Genomic DNA, 27,686 nt, shown 5'->3' with positions numbered 1-27,686 from the left:
TAATGTGACTATACAGTCGAAGGCTTATTGGAAGGGCTTAGACAGTAAACTTTGTAAATATATAATGTACTCTAAAGCATACTTCAGCTCTACACAAACCAACCACAGGTAGAAGGTTTTAAAAATATTTAATAATAAATAATTAAAACACAAGACAAATCTACTACACCTCAGAGATATCTGAGAGTTCACAGATCACACAGAAACTTAAAATAATATCGTAGGAAAGATCTGATTACACAGAAAAATACTTAATCTAACTTTCTAATCTTTAGCTAATCTTAAGAGAAAACACAGTGCTAAAAACTTACCTGTGAGCATAAGCAGAGTGCTGATAAGTTAGATGGCCAGATCAAAATGCTTCATGTGTCTTGTGAGAAATAGTATTTAAACATTACTAACAAACATGTCTCTAAGGCCCTCCCAAAATTGCATAATTTTTGACACTTAGATTTTCCCAGTATTCATATTGCATCATCTTAACACCTGGTCTGAGTTCTCAGGCCACAAACTGCAGTATTTAGCAATCTAACACCTCCTCAGAAACTTACAACGATACAAGACATTTCACATGTATATGCTAACAGAAACTAAAGCACCTTCCACATCTCAATTCTAGTCATAAACTTTAGCCTTAAAACAATGAGCATGACATCTTCATCCAGCCGCCCTCGGGCCGAATTCTAACATGAAAGGATACAACATGCTTCACTGGGCCAGTAGAGTGCCATGTTGTCACATATTTTGCAGTTCCACATTTCACAGTGTTTTCCTACATTTAAAAACACAAGCCTGTATTTTACATTTATTTATACAGTTGATAGAATTATATATTAAATTCTATTTGACTAGGCTGGCAGCCTTCGCCCATCTCTCCGCAGTCGTCACACACGGATCTTTCCTATAATTAGATGTGTTGAGTAATCTAATAACTGTGAATGTAAGATTAGTAGATGTCCTTCTATTCAGTGTTGCAGTCTTCTTTACATATGAGTTGTATTCCGCCCAACGACCCGAAGTCCGGCCTATATACAAAAGCTTAGAGCCACTGCCTGTATGTGGAACGTCACACAAAGGCACAGACAACATCAGCCATGAAATGGACGTCCGCATGTACAACCTTCAGAACTTTTTCACCACCATTCAGAAAGGTTGACTCGTGCATTCGATCTGCCATTGGTTTTGTCTTACAGTTTCAGATAAGTACCCCATAGGGGATTTAATTTGTTGTTACTGCCTTTTGTTTTTGTTAATGTCATCCAGGAAGGACAAGTGTAGCTGTGGAAGGCAAATTCCACACAAGGATAGTCATCAGCTTTACTCGTTCTGTGGGCCTACTCATGACCACCGCTCCTGCTCTATCTGTCCGGCCTTTGTACCTAAGACGTTACATAGTCATCTGTTAGCCTTAAATCTCTATTTAGAAAACCAGAGACTCAAACATCTAGCTAGGGATGCTATTGAAAGTTCTGGGAGTTCTTCTGAGCTGTCTATGAAGAGGAAGGTCTGCAAAACTAGGCCCGAATCCTCTTCGGCTGTGCCTACTCCTTCCAGTGTACCCCCTGAGATTGAAGAAAACCTGGTGGTGCGCTCGGAGGTAGGGTCCGCTTCTTTGGCAGGTGCTATCTTGGAAGCCATCAGGAGTGGGGATCCTAGCATGTCCGAGGCTATGCAGACGTCTGGTTTGGACAACTTGGGGGAACCGCAGCTTGTTATTTTGGAGGACTCTGGAACCATTCCTGCCCCTGTGTCTAAGGAAGCATCGGACGTAAGGCCTACATCTGCCCATTCTCCTCAACAAGAGAAGCATGTTAAGAAGAAGCAAAAGACTAGGCATTCCACCGTTCCTTCCATGCCTCTGTCGGATTGGGGTGTTTTTTTGCAGGGTCTCATTAAGGCTCAGGATGGCCTTGAGACCTCCAGCTGCAGCTTCTCCTATTGCTGGGCCTGCCTTCTTCTTGTCTCCTGTACTGCCATCTGGGCCTCAGGGGTCGTCTTCTGTGCAGGCCAATGAATTTCAGGTTCATGACACTGACTCTGAGAGGTCTTCTTCAGAAGAAGACTCTCTAGCATACTCCACTCAAATTCCTTCCCCTCTGGAATATGCTTCTCCAAAGGAAGAGTCTAATGGGGGGATTCTCCCATAGAAGAGCTCCCCTTTGGGGAAATTATTAATACAATGAGGGAATTCTTTAAGTGGTATTTTTCTCAAATTTTAGAGGAGCGAAAAAAGATATGATGTGCTCCAGTTGGAGGTCCCTGCTCCTTCAGCAGTCCCTCCAGTCCTCCCAGCTTTCTTAGATGTCTTTGTTTTGGCCTCTAAAACCCCAGACTCCCAAGCTTCTGCCCCAAAAAGACCTGACCATTTTTTATAAGCTGAGGATTGTAAGTTGATCCAGCAGTGGTCTCCATTACGTCAGGTAAATCTTCTAGGGTATCTCCTTCTACAAAGTTGCTTTCTTCTGACAAAAAGGTTGGGGATGAAGGTCTATACTTCTTCCACCATGGCTTTCAAAGCTATTAATTACCAGACACACATGTCTAGGTATGCTGCGGCCTTGCTTTCTCAGGCTTCCTAGGCACTCTCCCAATTGCCTGATTTAGAGGCTAAGTCACTGACTCTTTCTCTTTTGTCGGCTTCCTCCCAGGTAGCACGACATTCAATTAAATGTAGTTATAATGTAATAGAGGCTTCTTCCAGAGCAGCAGCTTCTGCTTCTGTTCTCAGAAGGCATTCCTGGCTGTGTCTCCAGGCACTCCATGATGACACTAAGGCCAAATTGCTTGATGCTCCTGTGGACAATTCTTCCCTCTTTGGCAAAGTAGCTGGAGAACTCTTTAAATCTCTGAAGGAAAAGGGTAAGGAGTTCCAGGATTTGAAACAGGAACTTCCCTGCCAAGAATCCCTTTGCCAGAAAACTTGCTCGCTTCTCCACTTCTGCTTCTTCTGGAACTAGGCCTTATAAGGCTTCCAGGATACCCCCACAGACTAATGCTGTTGCTTCTATCCCGTCTCCTCAGCAGCCCTTTCAGCCCAGGCAAAGTCTTCTGTGATGTAAAGTCCTCTGTAATGTTCTGCTCCCTCTTCCAAGTCCTACCCCTTTGTCTTTTCGCCTTTCTCTTTCCCTCTAAGCTTGGATGGAAATCACTCAGGATTCCTGGGTAATTTCAGTTATGCAAAATGGATACTTTGAGTTGGAAGACTCTTCCTCCCTTTCAGGGGATACCCCAGCCCCCCTCCAGTCAACTGCATCTGTTCCCTCTGTTACTTGCTTAAATTTGAACCACGGCACCATTCAGGTTGCTCCTCCAGACCAACGAAGAAGGGGATTTTACTCCAGGAGGTTTCTTGTCTCAAGAAAAGACTGTCCTTGGAGGCCTATCCTAGATCTTTCCCTATTAAACACTTTCCTGGTGGTGCTTCCCTTCAGAATGCTGTCTCTGCAATCTCTTCTTCCCCTGGTTACTCCTCAAGCTTTCCTTGCTTCTCTGGATCTCAAGGATGCATGTCTGCATATTCCTGTACACCCACAGTTTATGAAGTTCTTGATTTCTTAGTGGGTTCTTTGCACTTTCAGTTTTCTGCCTTGCCCTTTTGTCTTTCCACTGCTTCATGGGTATTCACAAAGTGCCTAGCCCCAGCCATTGCCTATTTAAGGTTGAAAGGACTCCCAAGTGTATCCCTACTTGGACAATTTGTTCTTTCTGGCCAGCAGCCCAGACCTGTTACTTCAATACCTGGACCTAAAGATTCCCTTTCCGCAGGCCTAGGATTCTTGATAAATTTCAAAAAATCAAGTCTGACCCCAAGTCAGGATCTCTTATTCCTGGGGTGCAGACTCTGGACAGACTTGATTGTTTTTCTCCCTTCAGAAAAAACATTTTCTCTCATAGCATTCATGGAGTTTCTTCTACCCCTTTCTTCCATCATGGCCAGGGAATTTCTGAGACTGCTGGGGTTCATTTCCTCCACAGTCCCCATGTTGCATTTTGCAAAGTTACACATGAGAAAGTTCCAGTGGTTTCTAAAGACAGTTTGGTCTCAGCATGCTCATTCCTTAGATGTATTGATCCCTCTTCTTCCCTGACTGAAACCAGAGCTACGTTGGTGGATGTAGTAACTCAGTCAGAACCCTGGCCTACCACTTCAGGTACCTCAACCAACTGAGCAACTTTTCACGTATGCCTCAGATTTGGGTTGGGGGGCAAACTTTGCTGCCGGGAAGGTACAGGGTCTTTGGTCCCCCTCTCAAAAGCAGGAGTATATCAACATCAGAGAGATCAGCTCTGATTTTAGCCTTGGAGACCTTTCATCCCCTATTCTTGCCAGGTCCCTTCAGGATTCTTACAGACAATACCACTGTCCTTTGGTGCATAAACAAGCAGAGGGGTACAAAATCTATCTTTCTTTGTCATTTAAAAGTTAAAGCATGGGAACTGGCTAGTCAGTACAAGGTGACACTACCTGCTGTGTACTTCTCCTGTGCTCAGAACTCTGTGGCAAACACATTAAGCAACTCCGTGACACAATCTCACGAGTGGATGCTTCACAGGGATGTCTTCCTGGATCTAGTTCACTGGTGGGGTACTCCAGAAATGGACCTCTTTGCCTCCCCTCTGAACAGACACCTTCCTCTTTTTTGTGCCAGGGTCTCCCTCACCCTCAGGCTTGGAATCTGGACATTCTATCCTTCTCATGGAAGGGGATGTTTCTTTATGCATCCCCCATTCCCTTTAATTCTAATGGTTCTGTTGAAAATTTTACAGGAAAAACAAAAATCTTGCTAGTGACCCCCCTTTGGGTCAAGACAGCTCTGGCTCCCTCTTCTTCTGCAGTTAGCCAAAGGTCATCACTACAAGTTATCTCACCAGATGGACCTCCTCACCAAGGACAAAGGATCCTTGATTCACCCACATTTGTCAACTCTGCAAATGACCTTGTGGGTGATCAACTTTTGATCCCTTTCAGGCACTTGTCTTTTAAGGATGTGCTTTAGGTTTTGCAGGAGGCCAAGAAACCCAATACTAGAAAATCTTACATTTCCAAGTGGAGATGATTTTCCATCTGGTGCCAAAAAATATAAGCAAATCCCCTTTTTGCAGATATTCCTTTAGTGCTTTCTTTCCTGTGTGAGTTGCTTAATAGTGGTCTTTCCAATTCTCAAAGTCCACTGTTCTGCCTTGTCTGCTTGCTTGCCTTTAACTCTACCCCTTTAGCTTCCAGGTTAGAAGTTAAGCTTTTTCTTAAAGGCGTCCTACACATGAGACCTCCCAGGAAACCAGTTCCTCCTCCTTGGAATCTTAACTATGTGTTAGAAAAGCTTACTCAGGCCCCTTTTGAGCCAGCAGCCTCTGCTTCTCTGAAGTTTTGCACATGGAAAATAGTACTCCTAGTAGCCTTAACCTCTGGTAGAAGGGTCTCTGAAGTTCAGGTATTGATGGCTTCACCCCCCCCCCCTTTTGGTTTTCCTCAAGGACAGAGTATCTTTGAGAACTAATCCATCCTTCATGCCCAAAGTGGTGAATGAGTTGCCTCTTAATTGGTCCATCCTGTTGCCTACTTTCTTCCCTTTGCCTCAATCCCCTGGTGAGAGGATTCTGCATTCCTTAGATGTGCATAGACAACTCAGATTTTACCTTGACAAGACTAAGTCAATTAGGAAGTCTGGTCAACTTTTTGTGTTCTTCCATCCCAGGGCTCTGGGTTTGTCTGTTTCCAAACAAACATTCTATACATGAAGGCTGTTGTGTTCTGCTATGAGCTTCATGGGAAATCCTTATCTTCTGTTAAGGCCGATTCCACCAGATTAGTTGCATCCTTGGGGACTTTCTTCAAAGGTCTAGATGCTTACTCTATTTTGGAAGCTGCCGTCTGGTCATCTTATTTATACCTTTACATAGCATTGCAAATTGGATGTTGTTTCCAGATCCAGGGCAGGATTTGCCAGGACAATTCTGCATGGATTTGTGGAAAATGCTTCTTTCTAGTTTTTCCCTACTCCATCCTCCTGCCTGGGTTCCCTTTCAGCTTTTGCACTCTCCCATATGTAAAGAATATTGCAACATTGAGTAGAAGGACATGGAATAGTTGTGTAAAATCTTACCATAACCATAGATGTCCTTCTCTTCTATGTTGCAGTATTCTATCCCACATGCCTTCCCCCCTTACAACTTGTTCTTTCCTAGGATGACTTCCTTTTAGGCTCCCTTTAGATTATCTTTCCTCGTGGGGCTAACTTATTCTGAAGATTGTACGCGCAGACATCCCTTTTATGGCTGACATTGTGCCTTTATGCGATGTCCCATGTACAGGCAGTGGCTCTAAGCTTTTGTATTTAGGCCGGACGTCAGGTCATTCGGTGGAATACAACCCATATGTAAGGAACGTAGAAGAGAAGGACATCTATGATTATGGTAAGATTTTACACAACTATTCTGTTATCACATATGAGTAGTGGGAAGAGAAAAGTCTACTAGACAACCAAGACATGGTGCATTGATAATTGGGAATGAAGCTGACATGTTAAGTAGTCATCAAACTACTACAGTAATGAGTGGGTGGTAGTTTTAGTTGGGGATATATTCTGATATTAAAGCTGTGCCTTTGTGAGTGTCTAGGAAGGATATTCTCTAGGTTAGTCATATCATGGTTTTGATTGTATGCACTTACATTCTTGCTTATATCTGAGCTAGTTTCCCTACAGGTGATCAAAGACAAGTTGATTGGGTTCCAGCTGCTCTAACATAGCTGTTCGTGATCACTTGATAATCATGTGTCAGAGGCTAGACTGTTAGACACAACAGGATCACTGTTGTCCGCAGATCTACTGTGTACTTAAATAATGAATTTCTCAGCTGATGAGCAGCTGTGGATTTAGTATATACAAGTTCAGAGGGCATGGAGAGGGGCTTACCCCCCTGCAAAAGTGATGATTTTGATCTTTGTAGGTAGGCAGCACATGAAATGTATTGTTGATTAGATGTAATGTGACAAGATGATGTAAGTGATTGTGAATCAGTTCTTCATAGGGTAAGCCCAGGGGACACCTAAGTATTGCAATACAGTATGTGTGTTCTTTGGACCTGTTTTATTCCCATGTAACAGCACTCGATACAGTGGTTCATTTTTATTTGTAAGTGACATTGGGGCTTATAAATATTGTAAGTAATCAGTTTTTGAATAGTTATGATAGAGGTCCACGAGGTGGTGCCAGTTGTCCAGGGTTTTGAGTCCCTCAGTTCTCATTTAACCCACTCTGCAAGTCTGAGCAAGCCGCTTAACCAGACAGTGCTTTGTGACAGGTGGGAAATTGGGCCAGGCTCTTCCATGGTTTTCTAGACTGCATGCCTAGTCACTACCTATGAACTTACTAATTAGGCATCTTTTGTGGCAGTAGAGAAATATACAGTATGCGTAGGATGGACTTCTTTAATGCAACTAGTGTGGCCTAAAATTTCAAGGAATAAAGCTGCAAATAAACCTGTTCCAGTTTTATGAGTCTTGTGAAAGTCTGTAAACCCACTAAATTGGAGAGAATTTAACCTCATTTGGTCCCACCCTGTAATAAAATGGAAAAAATAAATAAATAAATAAAGCGGTAACTACATAATTTAAACATGTACAGCTCTATGGAGGGCATGGTACAGTTCTTTGACAATTCACAGTGAAAAGAGTGCACACAATGTACATTTACATTGCTGGACATATGCATAGTGCTGTTTACTTTGTAGTGTATTTGTTTGTTGGTGTAATACAATATGCAGAAGATAATGAGTCAGTATAGGGGCATATGTATCTTGTATCTGACAGTATTTGATTGACTGTTTATCTGTTTCTCTCTCTCTCCCCTCCCTGTCTCATGTTAGGAGTTGTTACGGTTTCCAAAGCTGCATGATGCAATAGTGGAGGTTGTGACAGGTCTTCTGCGGAAAAGACTTCCCATCACAAATGAAATGGTAAAAATTAACTCATTGCTTCCTACACGAGTATAGTCATCAGAAAAAGTATACCCATCTTTACAGATATTTCCTTATATTACTGAAACAAGTATACTTATCAGTGTTTTCACAGTCTAATTTCTGAAATCCTAGTACAGATGAATACCTAAAACTAAGGCAGCAAGGTGGCATCTCTAAACTGAAATGCTCAGCCTGGAAGGTACAGAGCTGGAATTAAGGAGTGTTTGCAATATGTTATGAAAATGGGAGATGTTTTCCGTGTTTAGGTTAGTAATGCAAAAATGTGGTGTTATACTGTTATATTGGGGTAGTAATTACAAGCATTGGGTGTTATTAAAAATGACATTAAAACATGGTGTGTAATGTGAGGATATATATTTGTGTGTGTGTGTGTTTTTTTTGTTAAAGCAGTTGACTGTTTTCATAACTGCATTAATTTCTTAAAGTCTGTTACTTTGAGGTGAGCAAATGGTGCCATGTTACGCACAACAATAAGGCACACACTTCTGCCATAAATACTTGCCATGTAATGCACATGATTTTGTAGCTTGATATTGTTTTGAAACATTGTGAAATATTCTGAAAGTATTATTTGTGTAATTTACATAGATGTTGCAGTATCACAAAAAGAGCAGTATGTGTAGCCATCTCTTACCATGATACTTCATTGGAAACCTCTTGGACAGGTGAACAGTTCTTCTGGTATGCTGGATGTATTGTGCACACTTACAGAAGTGTAACCCTTTGTTTGACCATAACACTAGTATTTTTGACAAATAAAGTACAATTTTCTTTCATAAATCTGCAATAGAAAATCGCCATCTACAGACAGACCTTTGATGCTAACACCAGTATATGTAGCACATGGTCTACCAAACAGCTTTCATATTTTACATTTCTATAACTCCCACGATTTCTCAGATAGCTTAGTTTTTATGAAGTACATTTTCAGTAGAGGATTTTAGAGAGAAGCATTCAGGAGACAAAAGGTTTCCTGTCTTAGAAGACATCAGGATGACTGGCCTACTGCTCAGGATTGAATGAGGTAATTTAAATCCTATGTGAAGCAGCTGAATGACAGCAAGGAATGTAGTCTCAAGCCATCTGCTTATCTTCCTAGAAAGCTCTGTCTTCTGTAAAGTTGCTTTATTGCTCTCCTTTCATGAGGATGTTAAATGCAACTCCAAATTCAGTGTTACACTTAATTTTGTCTAAGTGTTATTTTTTCTGAAACATCACCTATATATTTTCAGTAGTCCAAAAGCCTTCAGCACCTTTCAGCTTTTTCATTTCCACCTGTGCCGGAGATCATGAGGGTCCTAGAATTTTCTCTATTTAGATCTCCTGTTGATTTAAAAAGGGAATTTTTTATCAATCTGTGTGACCTAGGTTAGAGAGAAGAAATAATGTAGTTTTTAAGAATAGTTGCTTCTCTCAGTTTTACATTGTGACTGTGTCTTAGGTCAGCAAAAAACCCATAAACACTTTCAACAGCTAAATTAAAGCTATTTTTCCAGAGAGATCATTTTTAGAGAGATCTTCGTATGAAGGAAAGGGATGGGTTATATTGCAAAATTATATAGAGAGTCTGTTAAATACACTGTTTTTTTGGCCAGTGAACTCTGTTGCATTTATTTATTTAACAACAAAACTGCAGTTAGCCTTTTTTGTCTTAATTAGTTCTTTGAAATGAAGTCTTGATGGAGTAGAGTTACTGTTGTACCCTGCAAGTGAGTGAGAGACTGTATGGAGTCAGTACTACTACAGATATGGTTATGCAGTGATGGGTAAATAACATAGTTGCATACCTTTCAGATGCAAGCACCTGATACTGAAAGAAGGGAGTAAAGGGATATGCATGTAGCTCAGGTACACTTTGTAGAACCCAATTGTAAAGTTACATGCCATCGTTTCTCAAATTGCCAAAACAATAAAGAGTGCAACTTCACTATAAAAGTAATGACAGTAAGTTTTGTCTTATACACACAGCACAGAGGAAACAAGAATTACTTTGTTGTACTTTGTCACACTTAAGGATTATGGTTACAATGTTACAGGTCAGGGGTAACAATACAACAGCAAAAGTAGAAAAATATAGTGCAAGAAGACATTTGTGTCTTAGTAAATGAAGAAAAGTGTCTTAATACAAATTTGAAAAAAGCTGGTGTGTCCATATTTTGTTGAAGTTTGTCAGGAAAGTGTTGCGATGTAGTAGCAGCAGTAACACAATCTGAGTCTTAAAACAGTAGCAGTAACATGACTGGACATAGAAAAGAAAATCCTTTAGAGCAAATACAGTTCAGTTCTATGTCTGCAGTTGTTGTTGTGTCTTTCGGCTTTTCCTGGTTAGGGGTCGCCACAGCAGAACTCCGGTCTGCTAATGATTGGCAGTAGATTTTTATGTGTCGAGTTGCCGGCCCTGACGCACAACCTTCAACGAAGGTACGCCTATTCACACATGTCTCCACACAGAAGACGCTCTAGCTGAGAATCAAACAGGGCAATGTCTTACTGTGAGGTGACAACGCTACCGCAGCACCACCACTGCAGTATAGTTCTTTGTCTGCAGTGTTATGATTAAAATAGAGCTCTTCACTGTAAACGCTGAGGAATGGCAGAAATAGTTTGAAAGTTCCTCACAAGCTTTTTGAATTGGGTCTATGAACTCTAAGCATCAAAACTCCTTTTCATTGTATAGGAATTCCATCGTAAACTAAATCATTAAATAGTTATAGTTGGACAACATCATGAGCATCCATTGATGCTGGCAACTAAAACTAAACAAAACTAACATTCCAAAACCCCCCACAAGAGAAACATTATTTCAACACTAGACACTTGTTATCCCCCCACACCACTGCTAATTATATATACCAACTCTGAGGTCGCACTAAAGTGAGAAAGGGCAGGTTTCTTTATAGCTACTGTACCATGGTAATTATTCCTTTGTGTTAGCCAGCTATATAACTATGCCATGATTTAATTTATGATGGAATGCCTATGCAAGGAAAAGGGGTTTTGATGGTTAGCATTCAATTAAAAGCCATTTGAAGAATGTTTTCTTCGACGATTAACCATAGACCCATTTGCATTAGCAGCTGTCAGTTACATATGATCAAGTAACACTCTTCCAGTAAACTAAACATTTTTTTTTTTTCAAAAACAAGCTGCTTTATCTAAATCATAACATCACCAACCATTCCATATGGCAACATGGCATGTACAAAATGATTTTGGATTTTAGATCAAAGCATGGTAATCTTACGCTTTAATTTGACTATTTATCAGTATAAAACAGGCTCATATCAATACATGAAGTAGCCCAAGATATGTTTCAAAGTGTTCCTTTACATTAAAACCTGTTTTAACAGTCAAACATTCTCATTAATTCATTGTTGCTAGTATCACTTCCCCTTTCCTCTTTCTGAGAGCTTGCTCATGCAACTGATTCCATCGAGGCATGATCTTTGATTAATAGAAATCTGTCCTGTAATTCCCATTTTTGTGTGTAAACTGTTAGTTGTTTCTTCTAAAATTGCTTATTCCCGTCTCTTAATCTGCTCTAATAATAACTCAACCTCATTTGTACTAGGCATCTGTGTTGTTTTCCATTTTCTAGTTATTACTTTTTTTGTTACTAGCAAAACAAGTGTTGAATTAGCTCTCTGTCCCTCTACAAAATCTGGGGAGTTTATCCAACTAAATGTGAATTCTGAAGTGTCTATAAAATTCTCAGTTAACCTTGTTAAATCCTCCGTATATTTAGTCAGTTTCCCACATGCCTGAAAATTGTGTTCCTAATCCACCATAATGTTTTTCTCACATCTCCAACATATTTCCTTCACCTCCAGGAAGATGTTATGGAGCCTGTTTGGCTTGTAGAAATATTCATGGATTTATTTTCAACCAGACATTCTAAATTTTCATTTTTGTTGCTAATTTTGGGGCCAAACAAACCTTTTCCCAGTAGTACTATGTTATTTCCATATTGTATTTGCCCTGACCGTTCTGTCATTGCCTACCCCCCCTCCCATTTATCCTGTATTAAGGCTCTGTATATCCTGCTTACTAATTATTTGTTAGAAACTTCCTGAGTCCTTGCTACTTTAAGTAGATTTATCAGGTCTGGATTTCCCACCTTGTTCCTTTGATTTTTCCTTTTCATGGTTGGCCGATATTTAAAAAAAAAAAAAAACTCCATAGTTTGTATTCTTATTTTATTTCTTTTTTTTTTCTCGTGAAAACAGATACAGTAAAACATAATATTAATAGACAGGTGGTAATATGGCCAGAGAATACATTGCTGAATAATAAAACATAAATGCAAAACAGTAAGAACTATTTACACATATGCCAGAATTCCATCATTGATTATATATACCAACTTCAAGCTAGAATATGTTCAAAAAGAGATTTCCAAAATTTTGTAAAGTGAGTGTGGGATTTCTCAGTGTAGGTTAAATATTTGTGAGCTAGTAGGTGGTTTGGTAGGTAATTGTTTGAAGCCCTCCCATGTGACTGATGCTCTATCCTAGTTACTGGAAGGAAATCGATCCTTCAATCACAAACAAATATTTAAAGCGATCCAGCTTACGTCCAAACTTATTCCCCTTAAAAACTTAAATATACACAGATCATGATACTTCATAATGCCTATCTCACTCCAATCATTATAAATAAAATACACCCAACCACCTCTCCCTTCTCTTCCTATTGTAATCACAACGCTGATCTACTCCACATCTTCTGGAGCTGCAAGTGCACCTACAAGCTATGGTGCTAACTTAAGAGTCCAACTAAAATAAATGGGCCAACAAAAGTCCACCTTATCTTGGAAACTAGCTCTCCTACATATTATCCTCGCAGGCCTGACTAAACTACATATACGAATGTTAATAACACTAGTTTCTTTACTTAAATACATTACATTGGAAAGATATTGCATCACTCCATAGTTTGTATTCTAATTCTCTTTAATACTTCTCACCAGCCAAGACTTGCCCCCAGCTTCCCTTAATTGTTCCCAGTAGTGGTATTTCTATTGCCTCACCCACCATGCCATGTGCCTCTTTTAATCTCAAACATGTCATATATCATGGCATTTGTCTTTATTATGGTTGTTGCTCCTTTATAAATCTCTTGGAATAAATTAATAAGCTCTAGTGGAAACCCCATTCTGAGTATAACTTCCCAGAGGAGGTTCCCAGGGTACCATATCAAAAGCTTTGTCAGCATCCAGTGATAGGAGCACCAATTGTTTCTTTTCCGATTCTGCCTCTGTGTGAATTGTGATGCTCATGCCCTGGCCCAGCAATCAAGGAGCTTCAATTCTCACCACTAACACCAGTGAGGGGCATCTCATATAGGAGGAAAGGATAACAAATGCACACAGTAAAGTGCAATTTCCCTTAAGAGCACACAGAAATCACAGTCAGTCTGGGGCTGGTCGCTCCCTTGCTCTCCAGGTCCCCAGTAAGAATCCCCACTGGCACAGCTATAGGTTCCAGATCTCAGCTAGCTGGGCAAACTAAAATCTCCAGCACCCTATCTGTCCAACCAGTGCTTTGTGTCCCTGCCCAAGTAGCTGACACACACACACTTTGAGATAAGAGTTTATACAACCACACAGACACTCCTGGGGAAGGCTGGCACAGGTTCTTCAGCTGTGCCCCTTTTACCCAGACTATATGGTAGAAATCACTGCCACCACCCAGCTAATAATTATCAGCTACTCAAAGGCCCTTAAAAGGGTGTCCAATTATTACTGTGCAATATTATTATCCAATTGGTAGTATAACTAAACAGTCCAGGCTTATTAGAGTAACGTGGTACAGGATCCTTATGTACATGCAATGTACTCTTTGAGCTTAACTTATCTCTACACAAAACAGCCACAGTTGAAAGGTTTTAAAATATTTAATAATAAATAATAAAAACACAAGACATACTTCTTACTACACAGTGCTAGTCAAGAGTTCAGAGATCACAGAGAAATACTTAAAATAATTCAATAGTACAGTTCTGACATCACAGAAAAAACACTTAGTCTAATCTTTCTAGTTTCTAGCTATTTCTATGAGAAAACAAAAGTCTAAGATAACTTGCATATAGGGCAAGAGAGTGCTGATGAGTTGGATAGTCAAGACAAAAATGCTTAATAATCTCGGATTCTCTCTGTTTTTAAAATCACATTCCTGGTTCCCATTGCATCATTTTTCACACTTACCTGGGTTCCCACACTAACAGAAACTACATTTACATTCTTAACATCTCCTTGTATTATCTTGCAGCTGGTCAGGAAGCAGAGCAATAAAAATACATTTGCATGTTTAAATCTAACAATTTAACTCTTAGTTAAAACAATAGAAAGAATGTCTTCATCTAGACGGGCTGGAGCTGACTTTAGATCAAAGGGTCACAACATGCTTTTACTTGGTCAGTAGAGAGCACTGTTGTGACATTTTTTGCAGTTCCACATCTAACAGCAGTTTTTCCATTTAAGACAACAAGCCTGTGCCTTACATTAATATTTACAAATGACAGAATTATCTATAAAATTCTATCTGGCTAGGCTGGCAGCCTTCACATCAATCATACAAGCTTTCATTATATTGTCAAGTATCTGCCTACGTTTAATGATCTTGCATTTATCTTCCTACATTAGATCTGGGAGAATTGTTCAAATTCTTGCCTATCCTAATGAAGTAAATGTTTGGGAGGGTGGCCTAATGGTTAAGGTGTTTGCCTTATAAACACAAGGTACAGGGTTTGAATCTCACAGGGGATAATTAGCTAGGCTTAAAATGGCTCGCAAGGGCAGTTAGCCTAGTATGAATCTATGAACCTATGAACCTATAATCATGATTTAAAACTGAAATTGGTTTACACGACCCTGGATTACAAGGGCCCGTCCTGTCCTTTAAAGTTGTTATTCTTTCCACAAATTTGGCACCTTTTTGAGATACCATTTAAAAAAAGCTAAGCCATGTAGAGATTACGACCAATTTAAAATACGTCCACATCTCAGTAAGGAAACCGTTCCTTCCTGCAATCTTTCCTTTTACTTGCATTTGAATTTGATCTTCAGTTTCCTACTTTTTAATGTGTTCAATCATTTATTTTGCTACCTCTTCTTCTGTTCTTGCTAGTGCCAAATCTTTCATAAAATGTTCTATCTTCCCTCCATCCTACATGTAGCTACTCTCTGGTTATACAAGATATCCTTCCTTATAACTGTTGCAGTATTTTTTACTCTTGGGATAGCCTGACAAACATGGCCTAACATCTGGCAAGAATAACAAAGCCTTTACAACTTCCAGGCATCATACATCAAATGTATGTCCTTTATGCAAGGCATAAGGCACATATGTGATGTACGCATGTCTAATCCTCAGAACCTGTTTGCTGCCAGCCCTAGCACTACCTCTGAATTTGGTCTGTACACTGTTCACTGAGCTGGTTAATCTACAGAGACTTCTACAGGTAAGTGCCATGTTGTGGTTTGTGGTTGCTTCCTTTTTTTTTTTCCTCTCCTTCTTGTAGTTTTTCATGTCATCAAGGAAGTGAAAATGTGACTGTGGAAGGCAGATCCCCCCTAACTGTAGTGCCTTTTTCATTTGAGTGCTACACACAACCATGCACAGTGTAAGATTTGTCAAATATTTGTCTGTAAGGCACTCCGCAGTTGTCTGTCATCCCTCTCTATTTGGGAAAAACAATGTGTAAAGGTTTTGGCTCAGGTTACCGTGGCTGAATCTGCCTGCTCCAAAAGTCTATCCATCACTTAAGAAAGAAGCTAAAAAAGTGCATACTGATCTTGCTGTTCTCCACTTCTACAAAATCCTACTTGACTAAATGGAAGAGAGTTGGATGAAGAACCCATTTGGAGGCTGACACAGAGCTGTTTACCTGCACATCCACTGAGGCCATCCATATGTTTGGTACAAATGTAAGGCTGAAACCACGGCTGATTATATCCTATAGGATTTCTCCAAATATTAGGGAAGATATGCCTTGCACCCTCATCAAATCTAGTCAGGGGTCTGAACCTTCTAGAGTTGTTAAAGCAGATGTTCCTTTAAAAAAGCAACAAAAAGCCAAACGTGGCTTCTGTGGCTAAGGATGCTCACAGAAAGGGGCAGGACTTTAGTCAGGGGCTATTTAATGCCATTATGGCTTTGAAACCCCTGCAAGGGTTGTCTGTCCCTGTTTTTTCTCCCTGGTCTTCCACCCCTTCTTAGCCTAGGGACTCTGATTCTTACGAAGAAGAATCCTTAGCATATTCCTGCCAGATCCACTCTTCTTGCCCTGGGGTTTGATGAAGATTGATTGTTCCCGGAGTCTTTTGAAGAATTATCCTTTGGGGATATATTAGTCCATATAATGGCACACTTTAAGTAGGAATGTTCCCAGGTTTCTGAGGTTCAGAACAGATGTTATGAACTCTTACAAATGGACTCACCCAGACCCTCTGTAGTCCATCCTGTTTTAGCTGCAGTTTTGGTTACTTTTGCAGCAGCTTCTCAGGCATCTGATTTTCAAACTCCAGCCCCTAAGAAGCCAGACAGACTTTATAAAGTTCTCAAGGATCATAAGTATTTGTATAAAAGCCCTTCATCTGATCCTGCTGTGATTTCCATGTCCACATATAAGCCATCAAAATTGTCCTCTTCCAAGCGTTTTACCTTCTGACAAGGACAGCCGTGCTGTGGAGAGATATGGGGTGGGAGTGTGTACTCCTGCTACTTTGGACTTTAGGGCCATTAATTATCAGACCCACATGAGTAGATACACCCTGGCTGTTCTATTCCAGCTTGGGGGAGGGTTTGGTTAATATGCCTGATTAAAACTGTAAGATTTATGCCCTTTCTCTTCAGAGTTCTCTCTCTCAGGTGACTCACCATTCCATTAAATGCAGCTATGGTGCTGCTGATGTCTCTTCTAGGGAAGCTGCATATGGTTTTCTCATGAGGAGATACTCTCGGATGCACCTTCAGGCTTTACCGGAGTACATTATGGCCAAACCTTTAGATTTTCCCTTAGATAACCAGAATCTCTTTGACACTGCTGCTGCAGAATTGTTTAAAACCCTTAAGGATAAGCATATCTTTGTTTCCCCTATACCCAATTTCCAGAGGAACTATCCATCTAAATTGTTTTTGTCCGTAGGCAGCATAGACAACCTGCTTGAGAGCAAGAGTGTTCCTTAAGCAGATTTCCCCATACACACCCTCTCAGAGTTCTAAGGGCCAAAAACCTTCTTTTCCTAACATATCTGCCTCTATCTGTCATCCACTCTCCCCCCTCCCCCTTGTTCAGATTCCTTTGTTCCTCAGGCTAATCATTTCCTTTCTTTTCCTGTTTGCCAGCAGATAACCTTAGATGCTTGGGTTCTCTCCATCATCCAAAATGGTTATTTTATGTCTTGTAAGTCCCTTCCTTCATTTCCCTGCCTTTTTCAGCCTCCTCCTTGCCAGCTTTCTCATTTTCCTTGGGTTCTACAGGATCTGGTGAATTAGGGAACCATTCATCCAGTTTCCTTGTCTCAGCAGTGAACAGATTTTTTATTTCATAATGTTTCTGGTTCCCATGAAGGAGGGGTTGTGGAGGCCCATCCTGGACATTTCTTTTTCTCAACACCTTTCTCAGGGTCCCTTCCTTCAGGTTGTTGTCCCTCCAGACACTGGGTGAGATTCAATAAAGCCTACACTAAGTGTACACTGTTCAGAGTGAACAGACATGTACTGCACACCTTTTTCCTCCTAATTTTAGTTTTCCTACTGATATTCTTGCAGCTTTAAATATTGACAGGATTCATAAAGGTTACCACAAAGTGTAGACTACATGTACACTTAGTGTAATCTTTGAGTGACTAGAAAGCACAAAAAAAGTAATAAGAAATGTATTGAATACATATTGTGTACAACTAGTGTAGGCTTTATTGAGTCTGGCCTATTGTGTATCTATCTGCATCTCCTCTTAATCGCCTATGAGACTAGGATGTTGTCTCTTCAGACACTTTTCTTTTCTGGTATCTCTGGATTTGAAGGACACTTAACTCCATATTCCTATTCACATTCTTTTCAGAAGTTTTTGTTTCTGTGTTTCTTCCTCTCCTTATCAGTTCTCTGCCTTGCCTTTTGGTCTTTCTACAGCTCTAATGGTCTTCACCAAATGTCTGGCCACAGTGGTAGCCTTCTGCAGACTTCAGGTATTTTCTTATTTGGACGACATAATTCAAGCCCACTCTCAGCAACACCTGCTTCAAAATATACACTTTACAATGAACAGTTGACAGATGCAGTGTGAGGTTCGCCCACAATCTCAAAAAAATCTGTGGTGACGCCTTCTCAGAGCCAGGCGTTTCTTGGGTTACAGGATTCGGACAATTCCAGTGTCAGCTTGTCTTTGGCCTCCCAAAGTCCTGTCTTTGCTTATTTTCCAGTATTTTCTTCCTCTTCCTGTCCTTCCTGCAAGGCAGTTTCTCTAAGCCCTGCAGTACATGGCATCCACCATGTACTGCAGGGCTTAGAGAAACTGCAGTACATGCAGTTCATGGTTCCCTTTGCCAAACTCCACATTAGGAAATTTCAGTGTTATCTCAGCACTGTTTGACTCCAGCACTGCCACCCTCAGGAGTATCCAGTCCCTCTCTTTTGTCTCATGCTGGAGCTCTGCTGGAGGATTAATCAGATTTCCCTGAACCCAGATCTGTCTTTTCAGGTTCCTCTCCTTACACAGGAGCTGTACAGGTTCCTCTCCTTACACAGGAGCTGTACACGGATGCGTCTGATCACAGTCGGGGAGCATCCTCCAACAACCTAAAAGCGCAAGGTCTTTGGTCTTGTCAACAACTGACAGACCATATCGACATCAAAGAGATGAGATTTCTACTTCTGTCTCTGTAGGCTTTTCACTCCTTTAGAGTTCCAGGTCCCCTAAAGGTTTTTACAGACAATACCACTTTCGTGTGGTACATCAGCAAGCAAGAGTGCACAAAATCTTAACTTTGTGAGCTGAGTTTTCAGGCTTGGAATTTTGCAGTCTGCTGTCACTTGGTTCTTTAGGTGGTTTACATCCCTTCAGACCACAGTCTGGTGGCAGATTCTTTGTGCAGGTCTGGTACAAATTCTCAGGAATGGATGCTTCACAGAGAGTTGTTTCTGGACATTGTACATCGATCCTCGGGTAGATCTTTTTGCCTGTCCTCTCAACAGACAACTTCCCCAGTTCTGTTCCAGAGTGCCAAGTCCATTGGCTTAGAATGTGGATGCCATGTCTTTTTTTCTTAGAAGGGGTGTTTCTGTATGCCTATCACCTTCTTTCTATGCTACGATAGGTTCTGCAGGTCCCACACAAGATAATGTAGGACACGCACAAAATCTTGCTGGTGGCTCCCCTTATGGCCCAGACAGGCCCTGTTTATTTTACCTGGCCAGAGGCATTCATCACAAGTTACCTTACAGGATGGATCTTCTCACACAACACGAGCGATCTCTCATTCACCCTCATTTGTCCATCCTTCACCTGACACTTTAGGTTAATAGGGTTTTGATTCCTTTCAGGCACCAGTTTTTGCTTTGTTTTCTTTGCAGGAGGCCAGAAAACCCACTTCTAAAAAATCCCGTGTGACTAAACGGAAGAGATTTTCTATTTGTTGTCTCAGGCATGATTTGGACCCTTTTTCTGTGTTGTTCCCTATTATCATTTCTTATTTGTTTGAGTTGTTTAATTCTGGTTTGGCATATTTGTTAAAGTTCATTTGTCAACTGTTTCCATCTTTTTGCCTCTGAATCCACCTTTGGCTTCTAGTTTTGAAGTCAAATAGTTTTTAAAAAGTATCCTTCATATCAGGCCTACAAGAAAGCCCCATCTTCTTTCTTGGGAACTTAATTTTGTTCTTGAAAAATTGACTTCATCCTCTTTTGAGTCTGCTTTTTCTTCTTCCTTACAACATTGGACTTGGAAGACTGCATTGCTGGTGGCCCTTACTTCAGCCAAGAGGGTCTCTAAACTTCAAGCAGTTCCTTCTTTGATTTTTCACAAGTACAGTGTAACTCTGTACCAGCCCTTTTATGCCCAAGGAGGTTAATGATTTGACATTGAATGAGTACTTCTTTCTGAATCTGAATGAAGAATCTGCCTTCTTTTTTTCCCTTCTGCACAGACTGCTAGTGAGAGGGTTCTTCACACCTTGGATTTATATAGACAGTACAGATATTACTTGGACAAGACAAAATATATCAGGAAATATGAGCAACTTTTATTTCCTTTCATGCCAGAAAAATTGGATTTGGCGAAGTCTAAGCTAACCACCTCTTTCTGCTGTTCTTTGTGCCAACCAGCTTTTCTCTTCTATTTGTAGTCATACTACCAGGGAAGTGGCCTCTTTTGGTGTTTTTTTTTTTTTTCAAAGATCTGCTGCTTGGTCTTCTGTTCACACTTCTGCCAAGCATTACAAGCTGGATGTCATTTCAGGGGCATCCTTCATTGGTTTGTGTTTTCTCATAATTTTTTTTAACATGCTGTATTTCATTTGGGTCTCATGTAATTCTTCCCATGTTTACATCCCTTATTTTTGAATACACCTCTATTTTTGTTGCATCAGTCTGCAAGGCAAATATTTCTGCTGTTTAGGGGTATTTGCAAAGTGCAGTACTCTTAGGATTTTCTGATTTTGTTTCAAAATATCATTTTCCAAACATTACCATGCTTGCTCATATTCTTTCAAATCTTTCAAGTGCAACTTCTCCAAGATGTCCCTCTTCCTCCTGAAGCTTCCTAATTTTTCTAGTCTATCTCTGTATTATTTTCATTCTTTCCTATCCCTCACTTTCATGTACCCTCATATTTTCCCTCAGCACTTCTTTTTTCAGGCCCTCACCTTTCTCCCAGTTCTGTATCTAAACCCTTTACTCTTACTGTAAATTTATTAAAATGTTCCTCTAGTATTTTTTTTCATGTATTATTTAGTCATCCTAATTGTAACCTCCAATGTGTATCACACCTTCTGTTACCTGGTTCTTCTATCTCTATCAGCAAAGGGGAATGGTTCATTCATAATATTGGATGTGTCTAAATTTTGTTTAAAGCATATTTGTTTACGGCTGATCAGATTCTCTTCCACATCCAATAATCTTTGCAGTTTCATTAAATTCCTGAATGTAACCCTTTCCTTTTTATATTTTCTTTCCTACTCTTAGGCACTTGTCAATGTCTTGCTTGGAGGTGACTGCATTCCAGTCTCCACCTGTAATCCCTATACCATGAAAACATACGCGCGCAGGCGCACACACATGCACACACGCACACACACACACACACACACACACACACATAGAAAGAGATGGGATTCTGTTACTTTTGTCAGATGATGATTTGATTGACTCTGTTTTGGTTGACTAAACAGATGGTCAACATCTGTCAACAGAAGTAGTGGGTCAGACCTTACCTCTGAAGTGTTCATATTTTTGCAGAATGTCGAGATTTTTGCTTTTTACTTTTGTAATGTTCCTTTAGTTTGTAAGAGGAGTATTTAAAAATGGTGCCTATTTTTTGGACTTTGTCCTCCCATTATTTATAGCTTTGTCCAGATTTCTTACTTAAAGTGGTTGAGAGGTATAGATTGGATGATTCTCAGGGATTGGTGAATTTACCCTTTTCCCAAGAATTTTGCAATATTGGAGTTAGTATATATAATTAGCAGGGGATGTGGGAGGTGCTGGGAGGCTTGCCCCACCTCACTACAAAAAACTTTTTTTTTATTTTTTTTTCAGTTTTTGCATGCACTGAGATTCATTCTCTACACATACATAGTTGCATGTCAGCATCCATAATCTGTCATTTGGTGTCAACATTATGCGTGTTGATACTAGTGCTGTTTGCCAAACCTAAATAAATCCATCCATGTGTATCTACTTTTTCCTGTTCAGTCTCCATTAATGCTCCCCTCCTCATCAGTGTCATTACACCCGTCTTTCTACCTTCTAACTGTGAACATGCTAACATGGTTTGTTTTCTTTTGTATAGATGTGTTTGCCTGTGTCTTAAGTGATAATTCAGTAAAGGTGTTAAAAAAAGCTAGAAGTGACTTAAAGAACTGGAACTCTTTCTGTTACAATCTAGACTATCACATATCCAAGTCAAAGTCTCTGTGTTTTAATATATTGTTTTACTTATTATCATATCCAATGTTGTCACTTCCATCTGGCCTCAACATGTGCATTATCAAATCTGGATGTGGTCAAGACTGGCCACTTCCAAAGACTTTAGCCCCCAGGCTCCATCTCCTCTAGCCATAATACCTTGCTTTTTCTGTGCAGCTACCTCTAATCTTGCTTACCACCTTCCAGGACACCAGCTAGGTCTCGAGCTGTATCCTTTTTTGGCATGATTTGCTGTTTTTTCTGTTACATATTCCTGTACTCTGTCTTTATGGCTATATTTTGATAAGTAGATAGATAGTGGTTAGATATGGATAGTTTTAGGTAGTAGATAACTATCTTTACTGACATGGTCAGTTCCTGCTGATGTTCATCGTGTTACCCTGCTGCAGTCATCACACTTGGGTTATCCTGTCGTCAGGCGGTCCCACAGTCAGCCAGAATTCCAAAGTCTTGGTCCGGCGTCGGTTGCTGTCGCTTCTTCCCTGATGTCAGTGCGCCAGGGGGTATATATAATGCATCCAACGCCATTTTCTCCAGTCTTTCTTGCCGCGCGGTGCCCGAAGCAGAAGCAGTTCGCAAGTGCCGGTCGGCCGACTCCTGAGATTTTTGAAGTCGAATTTCAGATCCGGGTCTTCAATAAAGCTAAGTACCCCGTTGGGGAAACTTTTCTTGCCTCAAACCGATGTCAGAAAAAGTTAACAATTGTATTTCTTGTGGGAAGCAAATACCTCATAAGGATTTTCATTCTTACTGCATACCTTGCCTAGGCCCAGACCACGATGTCACTGATTGTCGTTTTTGTGCTAGGTTTAATAAGCGTACTATAAAAAGATGCTTTGATTTCGCACGACACTACTTCGGTAGAAAATTTAACTACACTATGCCATCGGAGCAACCAACTACCGGCGTGCACAAAAAATGCAAGGATAAGGACAGGCAGCCTAGACCCAAGCCAGACTCCGAGGCCTCGGCTGGTCCGGTCTCTGGCAAGCTCCAACGCAGCCCCTGACTACCGCAGATCTGGAACACGAGACCGCTTTGGAGCTTTTGGCGGAGAGTACTAGGCCGACGCGGCCATTTTGTCTAGCCCCTACCGACAACACTGCTGAAAAAGATGTCGGTAATACAGAAACACCTTCGGTTTCTGAAGGCGTCTTCAGATCGATGACGCTCACCTTTAAAACGTAACCTAAGACCAAGACTCCTATTAAACCTAAAAAGACTGCACTTCAGTCTCCAGTTCAAGGCCCCATGCCTAAGAAACAGATGCTCAAAATGGCTGAAGACTTGATCTCTTTAATCAGGGGTTCCCAACCCCCACCCGTCAAAAGGCCTAGACAAGAGGAAGATTATGCCTCCTCTGAACAAGTGTCTATTTCCTCAGGCTCCTCTGAGGACCAAGATTACTCCTTCTCCCCTTATGAAGATTCTGATGCTGAGGATTCTATTCCCTCAGCTTCTCCTCCTGAAGACTACTCCTTTGGGGGAACTTTACACACTATGAGGGAACATTTTCACTGGGAAGGTCAGGACTACTCTGATTCAAAGAAAAGGCTCAAAGAGTTTCTTTTACTCCCCCAGCACAGACCACTTGCCACCCCCCCCCCATTTTAGACATTGTGGATGATGTTTACTTAGAATCTAGTTTGAACCCAGATTCTCTGCCTCCTGCGCCAGCCAAACCTGACAGATACTATACTATAGAGTGCCTGATTCCCACAAATTTCTTTATAAAAGCCCTGTTGCTGATCCAGAGATTATCTTCCAGGGTCCTAAAGGGGCTAAGGCTTCTATGGCAAAAAATCCTGTACCCTCTGAAAGGGACTCCAGAGCACTAGACAGGTGGGGGGAAAAAGGTTTATACTTCAGCCACTCTAGCTATGAGGGCACTAAATTGCCAATTTCACATGCTAAAATATCAGCAATTTCTAATGTCTCAGTTAAGACAAAAAATGAGCACACTCCCTCAACAGTCTGAATTGAAAGAAATGCAGGATCTGTTGCATGCAACTGAACAGGTGGGCCAACATACTTTACAATGTGGGTTTGATTCTTTGGAGGCTTCCTGCAGAGCAGCTGTCACTGGGTCTGTTATACATAGGCATGCTTGGTTAAAGGAACAAACTCTGCCTGATCATGTTAAAGCAAAGCTTCTAGCTGCTCCCTTACAGCAGGATGTTCTTTTTGGAGTTAAAGCAGAAGAAGTCTTAAAGAAAATGGAGGATAAGGCAAAATCTATGCAGACAGTCAAAGATTTCCTACAGGTACAGCCCCCTCGCTTCAGCAGCTACTGACAGACCACAGAGGGGTAAATACAGACGTCCAAGAGGCAGAGGACAACCACAAGCCCAGTACAAACCTCGATAATGGGGCACTGCAACACAGAAGGGAGGAGACAGGTCCCAAACTACCAGAAGGCAAACTCAATGACTTGCACCTCATCTGGCCATGCAACACTCTCTTGGCAGCCCCCTTGGGAGGAAAACTCGCACTTTTTTCAGACAACTGGCACATTGTCACAAAGGACAAATGGGTCCTAGACATAATTTCACGAGGATACAGATTCCATTTTCACACCTTGCCAATGAAAAGAGGAATGCCAAACCTGCCACAAAATCAATGGGCAGAGGCACAAAAACAAATTACAGCTCTCATGGACATGAGAGCCCTTCATCTGGTACCTACTCGAGAGCAAAGCCAAGGATTTTACTCAAGACTCTTTCTAGTTCCCAGAAAGGACAATGCCTGGAGACCAATTCTGGACCTTTCAATTCTAAACACCTTCTTACAAGTACCCAAAATCAAGATGCTAACACTACAGCAGCTTCTTCCCATGTTGGGCAAGAAAGCATGGCTAGTAACGTTGGACCTCAAGGAGGCATACCTGCATGTCCCTATCAGACAAAGTTGCAGAAGATACCTCCGTTTCATTGCAGGTTCAACCCATTACCAATTCTCTGCACTGCCCTTTGGCTTATCTACTGCGCCCAGGGTCTTCACAAAATGTCTGGCACCAGTAATTGCATACTGCAGACAAAGAGGAATTCAAATATACCCATACCTGGACGACTGCCTCATCCAAGCAGAAAGCAAGGACATCCTCTTACAACATCTGGCTTTTGTAAAACATCTTCTAAGTTGCCTGGGGTACACAGTAAACGAAAAGAAATCAAAACTAGTACCCTCACAAAATATGACATTCCTGGGTGCCAGCTTGAATACAACGGCCCAAAAGGCTTATCTGACGCTAGACAAACAACTACAACTGACTCAATATTTCAAAACAATGGCAACAAAGACCCAACTACCTGCAAGAAAAATTCTGCAGGCCTTGGGCTTCATGGCATCTTGCATACTACTAATACCATTTGCAAAGCTGCATATGAGGAAATTACAGTGGTACCTAAAAAGCGTATGGTCTCAACACAGCCACAGCTTGGACACAATGATATCTCTCATTCCCTGCCTACAACAGGAGTTTCTATGGTGGTCACAGGCATGTCACCTCAACAAGGGTCAGCCTTTCACCTTGCCCCCAGCCAGGCAAACTATAACAACAGATGCATCGGACTACGCCTGGGGGGCACACATGGCAGGACAGTGCATTCAAGGCGTATGGACTGCAGATCAAAGGAATCTGCACATCAATCAAAAAGAGATGCTAGCTGTACAGAATTCTCTGACAGCCTTCAAGAATCTATTACATCCAGGACAACTTACAATAAGGACGGACAACACCACAGTAATGTGGTACATAAACAAACAAGGGGTACACACTCCTACCCTCTATGCAGGCAAGCAATGACCTTGTGGAACACAGCTCTGGCTTACCAAGTTCAGTTACAAGCTCAATTCCTGCCAGGAAAAAAGAACACATTGGCAGACGACCTCAGCAGAAACATCATGGATCCCCACGAGTGGAAACTGGATCCACAAGTATTTGCAATGATAACTCAAAAATGGGGCCTTCCAGACATAGACCTGTTTGCCAGTCCTAAAAACTATCAACTAACAAAATTTTGCACAACGACACTGCACCATCAAGCTTGGAAAGTGGACGCACTCTCATTCATTTGGAAAAACCTGACAGTATATGCCTTCCCTCCATTGCCTCTCCTCACAAAGGTGCTTTTGAAAGTCAGAAAGGAGAGACCACGACTGATGCTCATAGCCCCAGACTGGCCACGCCAGCACTGGTACCCACTATTGAGGAATATGGCCCAGGGCCCACCTTGGATTTTACCACAAATTGCCCATTTGCTCACACAGCAAAACAATCAGATTCTTCACAACCAGGTCAAAACCTTAAATCTGGCTGCATGGCAGATCACCTAAGCATTCAGCCAGCTCCTCTTTCCCAAGCAGTTATGGATGTTATTCTGGAAGCTAGGAGGCCCAGCACCAGGAAGGCCTATTCGGACAAATGGAAAAGGTTTTGTGCCTGGAACCAAGCTAAAGACCAAAACACACTTCAGCCTCACATGCCTCAGATTCTACAGTACTTAACTGAGATGTTGCACAAAGGACTTTCTTTTTCTTCCATTAAAATCCATGCATCAGATATTTCAGCCCACTACAACACGGATCCACCCTTATTTTCGCATCCACTTCTAAGACAGTTCCTCAGAGGGGCAAAAAACATTAGGCCCCCCAGGAGAGCACCTACACCAACATGGGACCTCAATTTTGTTCTGGAAAAACTTACGCTACCTCCCTTTGAACGAGCTTTCTCTGCAGATCTACAGTTTCTATCATGGAAGACTGCCCTACTGCTAGCAATAACTTCAGCTAGAAGAGTCTCAGAGCTGCAGGCACTAATGGCAGTGTAACCTTTCCTCATTTTCCATCAAGACAGAGTTTCTCTACGAACTAATCCTTCCTACATGCCTAAGGTGGTTTCCAGTGTGGCTTTAAATCAAACCATCCACTTACCCACCTTCTTCCCAAATCCACAGAACAAAGGAGAAAGACTCCTGCATTCCTTGGACATTCACAGGCAACTTCGTTACTACTTGGATAAAACTAAGGTTTTCAGAAAATCTGACCAGCTCTTTGTATCCTATGCTTCAGCTTCAAAAGGGAAGGCTATATCAAAACAAACCATTTCCAAATGGATAGGACATTGCATTCGATTTTACTATGCCCATCATGGAAAACCAGATGTTCATCGTGCATACAGCTGCAGTCATAACAGATGGGGTTATCCTGCCGTCAGGCGGGTCCTCGGTTGGCCGAATTCCAAAGTCTAGGTCCGGCGTCGGTTGTCGTCACTTCTTCCCTGACGTCAGCGCGGCAGGGGTATAAAAGAACCAGCCGACGCCATTTTCTTCAGTCTTTCTTGCCGCGCGGTGCCCGAAGCAGAAGCAGTTCGCAAGTGCCGGTCGGCCAGCTCCTGAGATTTATGAAAATTTTTCAGCCGAAGTCTTCTTGAAAGCTAAGTACCCCGTTGGGGAAACTTTTCTTGCCTCAGATCGATGTCAGACAAAGTTAATAATTACATTTCTTGTGGGAAGCAAATACCGCATAAGGATTTCCATTCCTTCTGCATTCCTTGCTTAGGCC

The 27,686-nt window shown here is 41.4% G+C and overlaps 1 protein-coding gene across 3 annotated transcripts in view; it reads left to right on the top strand.

Annotated features, from left to right (window-relative positions):
- The window catches only part of LOC122808944 (dynamin-1-like protein), a 1,240,976-nt gene that overhangs the window by 833,901 nt on the left and 379,389 nt on the right, over nt 1-27,686 (top strand). For all 3 annotated transcript variants that reach the window (XM_044080100.1, XM_044080098.1, XM_044080099.1), the window contains one exon: nt 7,867-7,956. In XM_044080100.1, the coding sequence (XP_043936035.1) occupies nt 7,867-7,956 (90 nt within the window). The remainder of the gene's footprint in view (nt 1-7,866; nt 7,957-27,686) is intronic.

This window comes from Protopterus annectens, chromosome 8.part0, assembly GCF_019279795.1.
Source record: "Protopterus annectens isolate FY-2018-M chromosome 8.part0, PAN1.0, whole genome shotgun sequence".
Lineage (NCBI taxonomy): Eukaryota > Metazoa > Chordata > Ceratodontiformes > Protopteridae > Protopterus > Protopterus annectens.
This window is presented reverse-complemented; position numbering and strand designations above follow the sequence as displayed.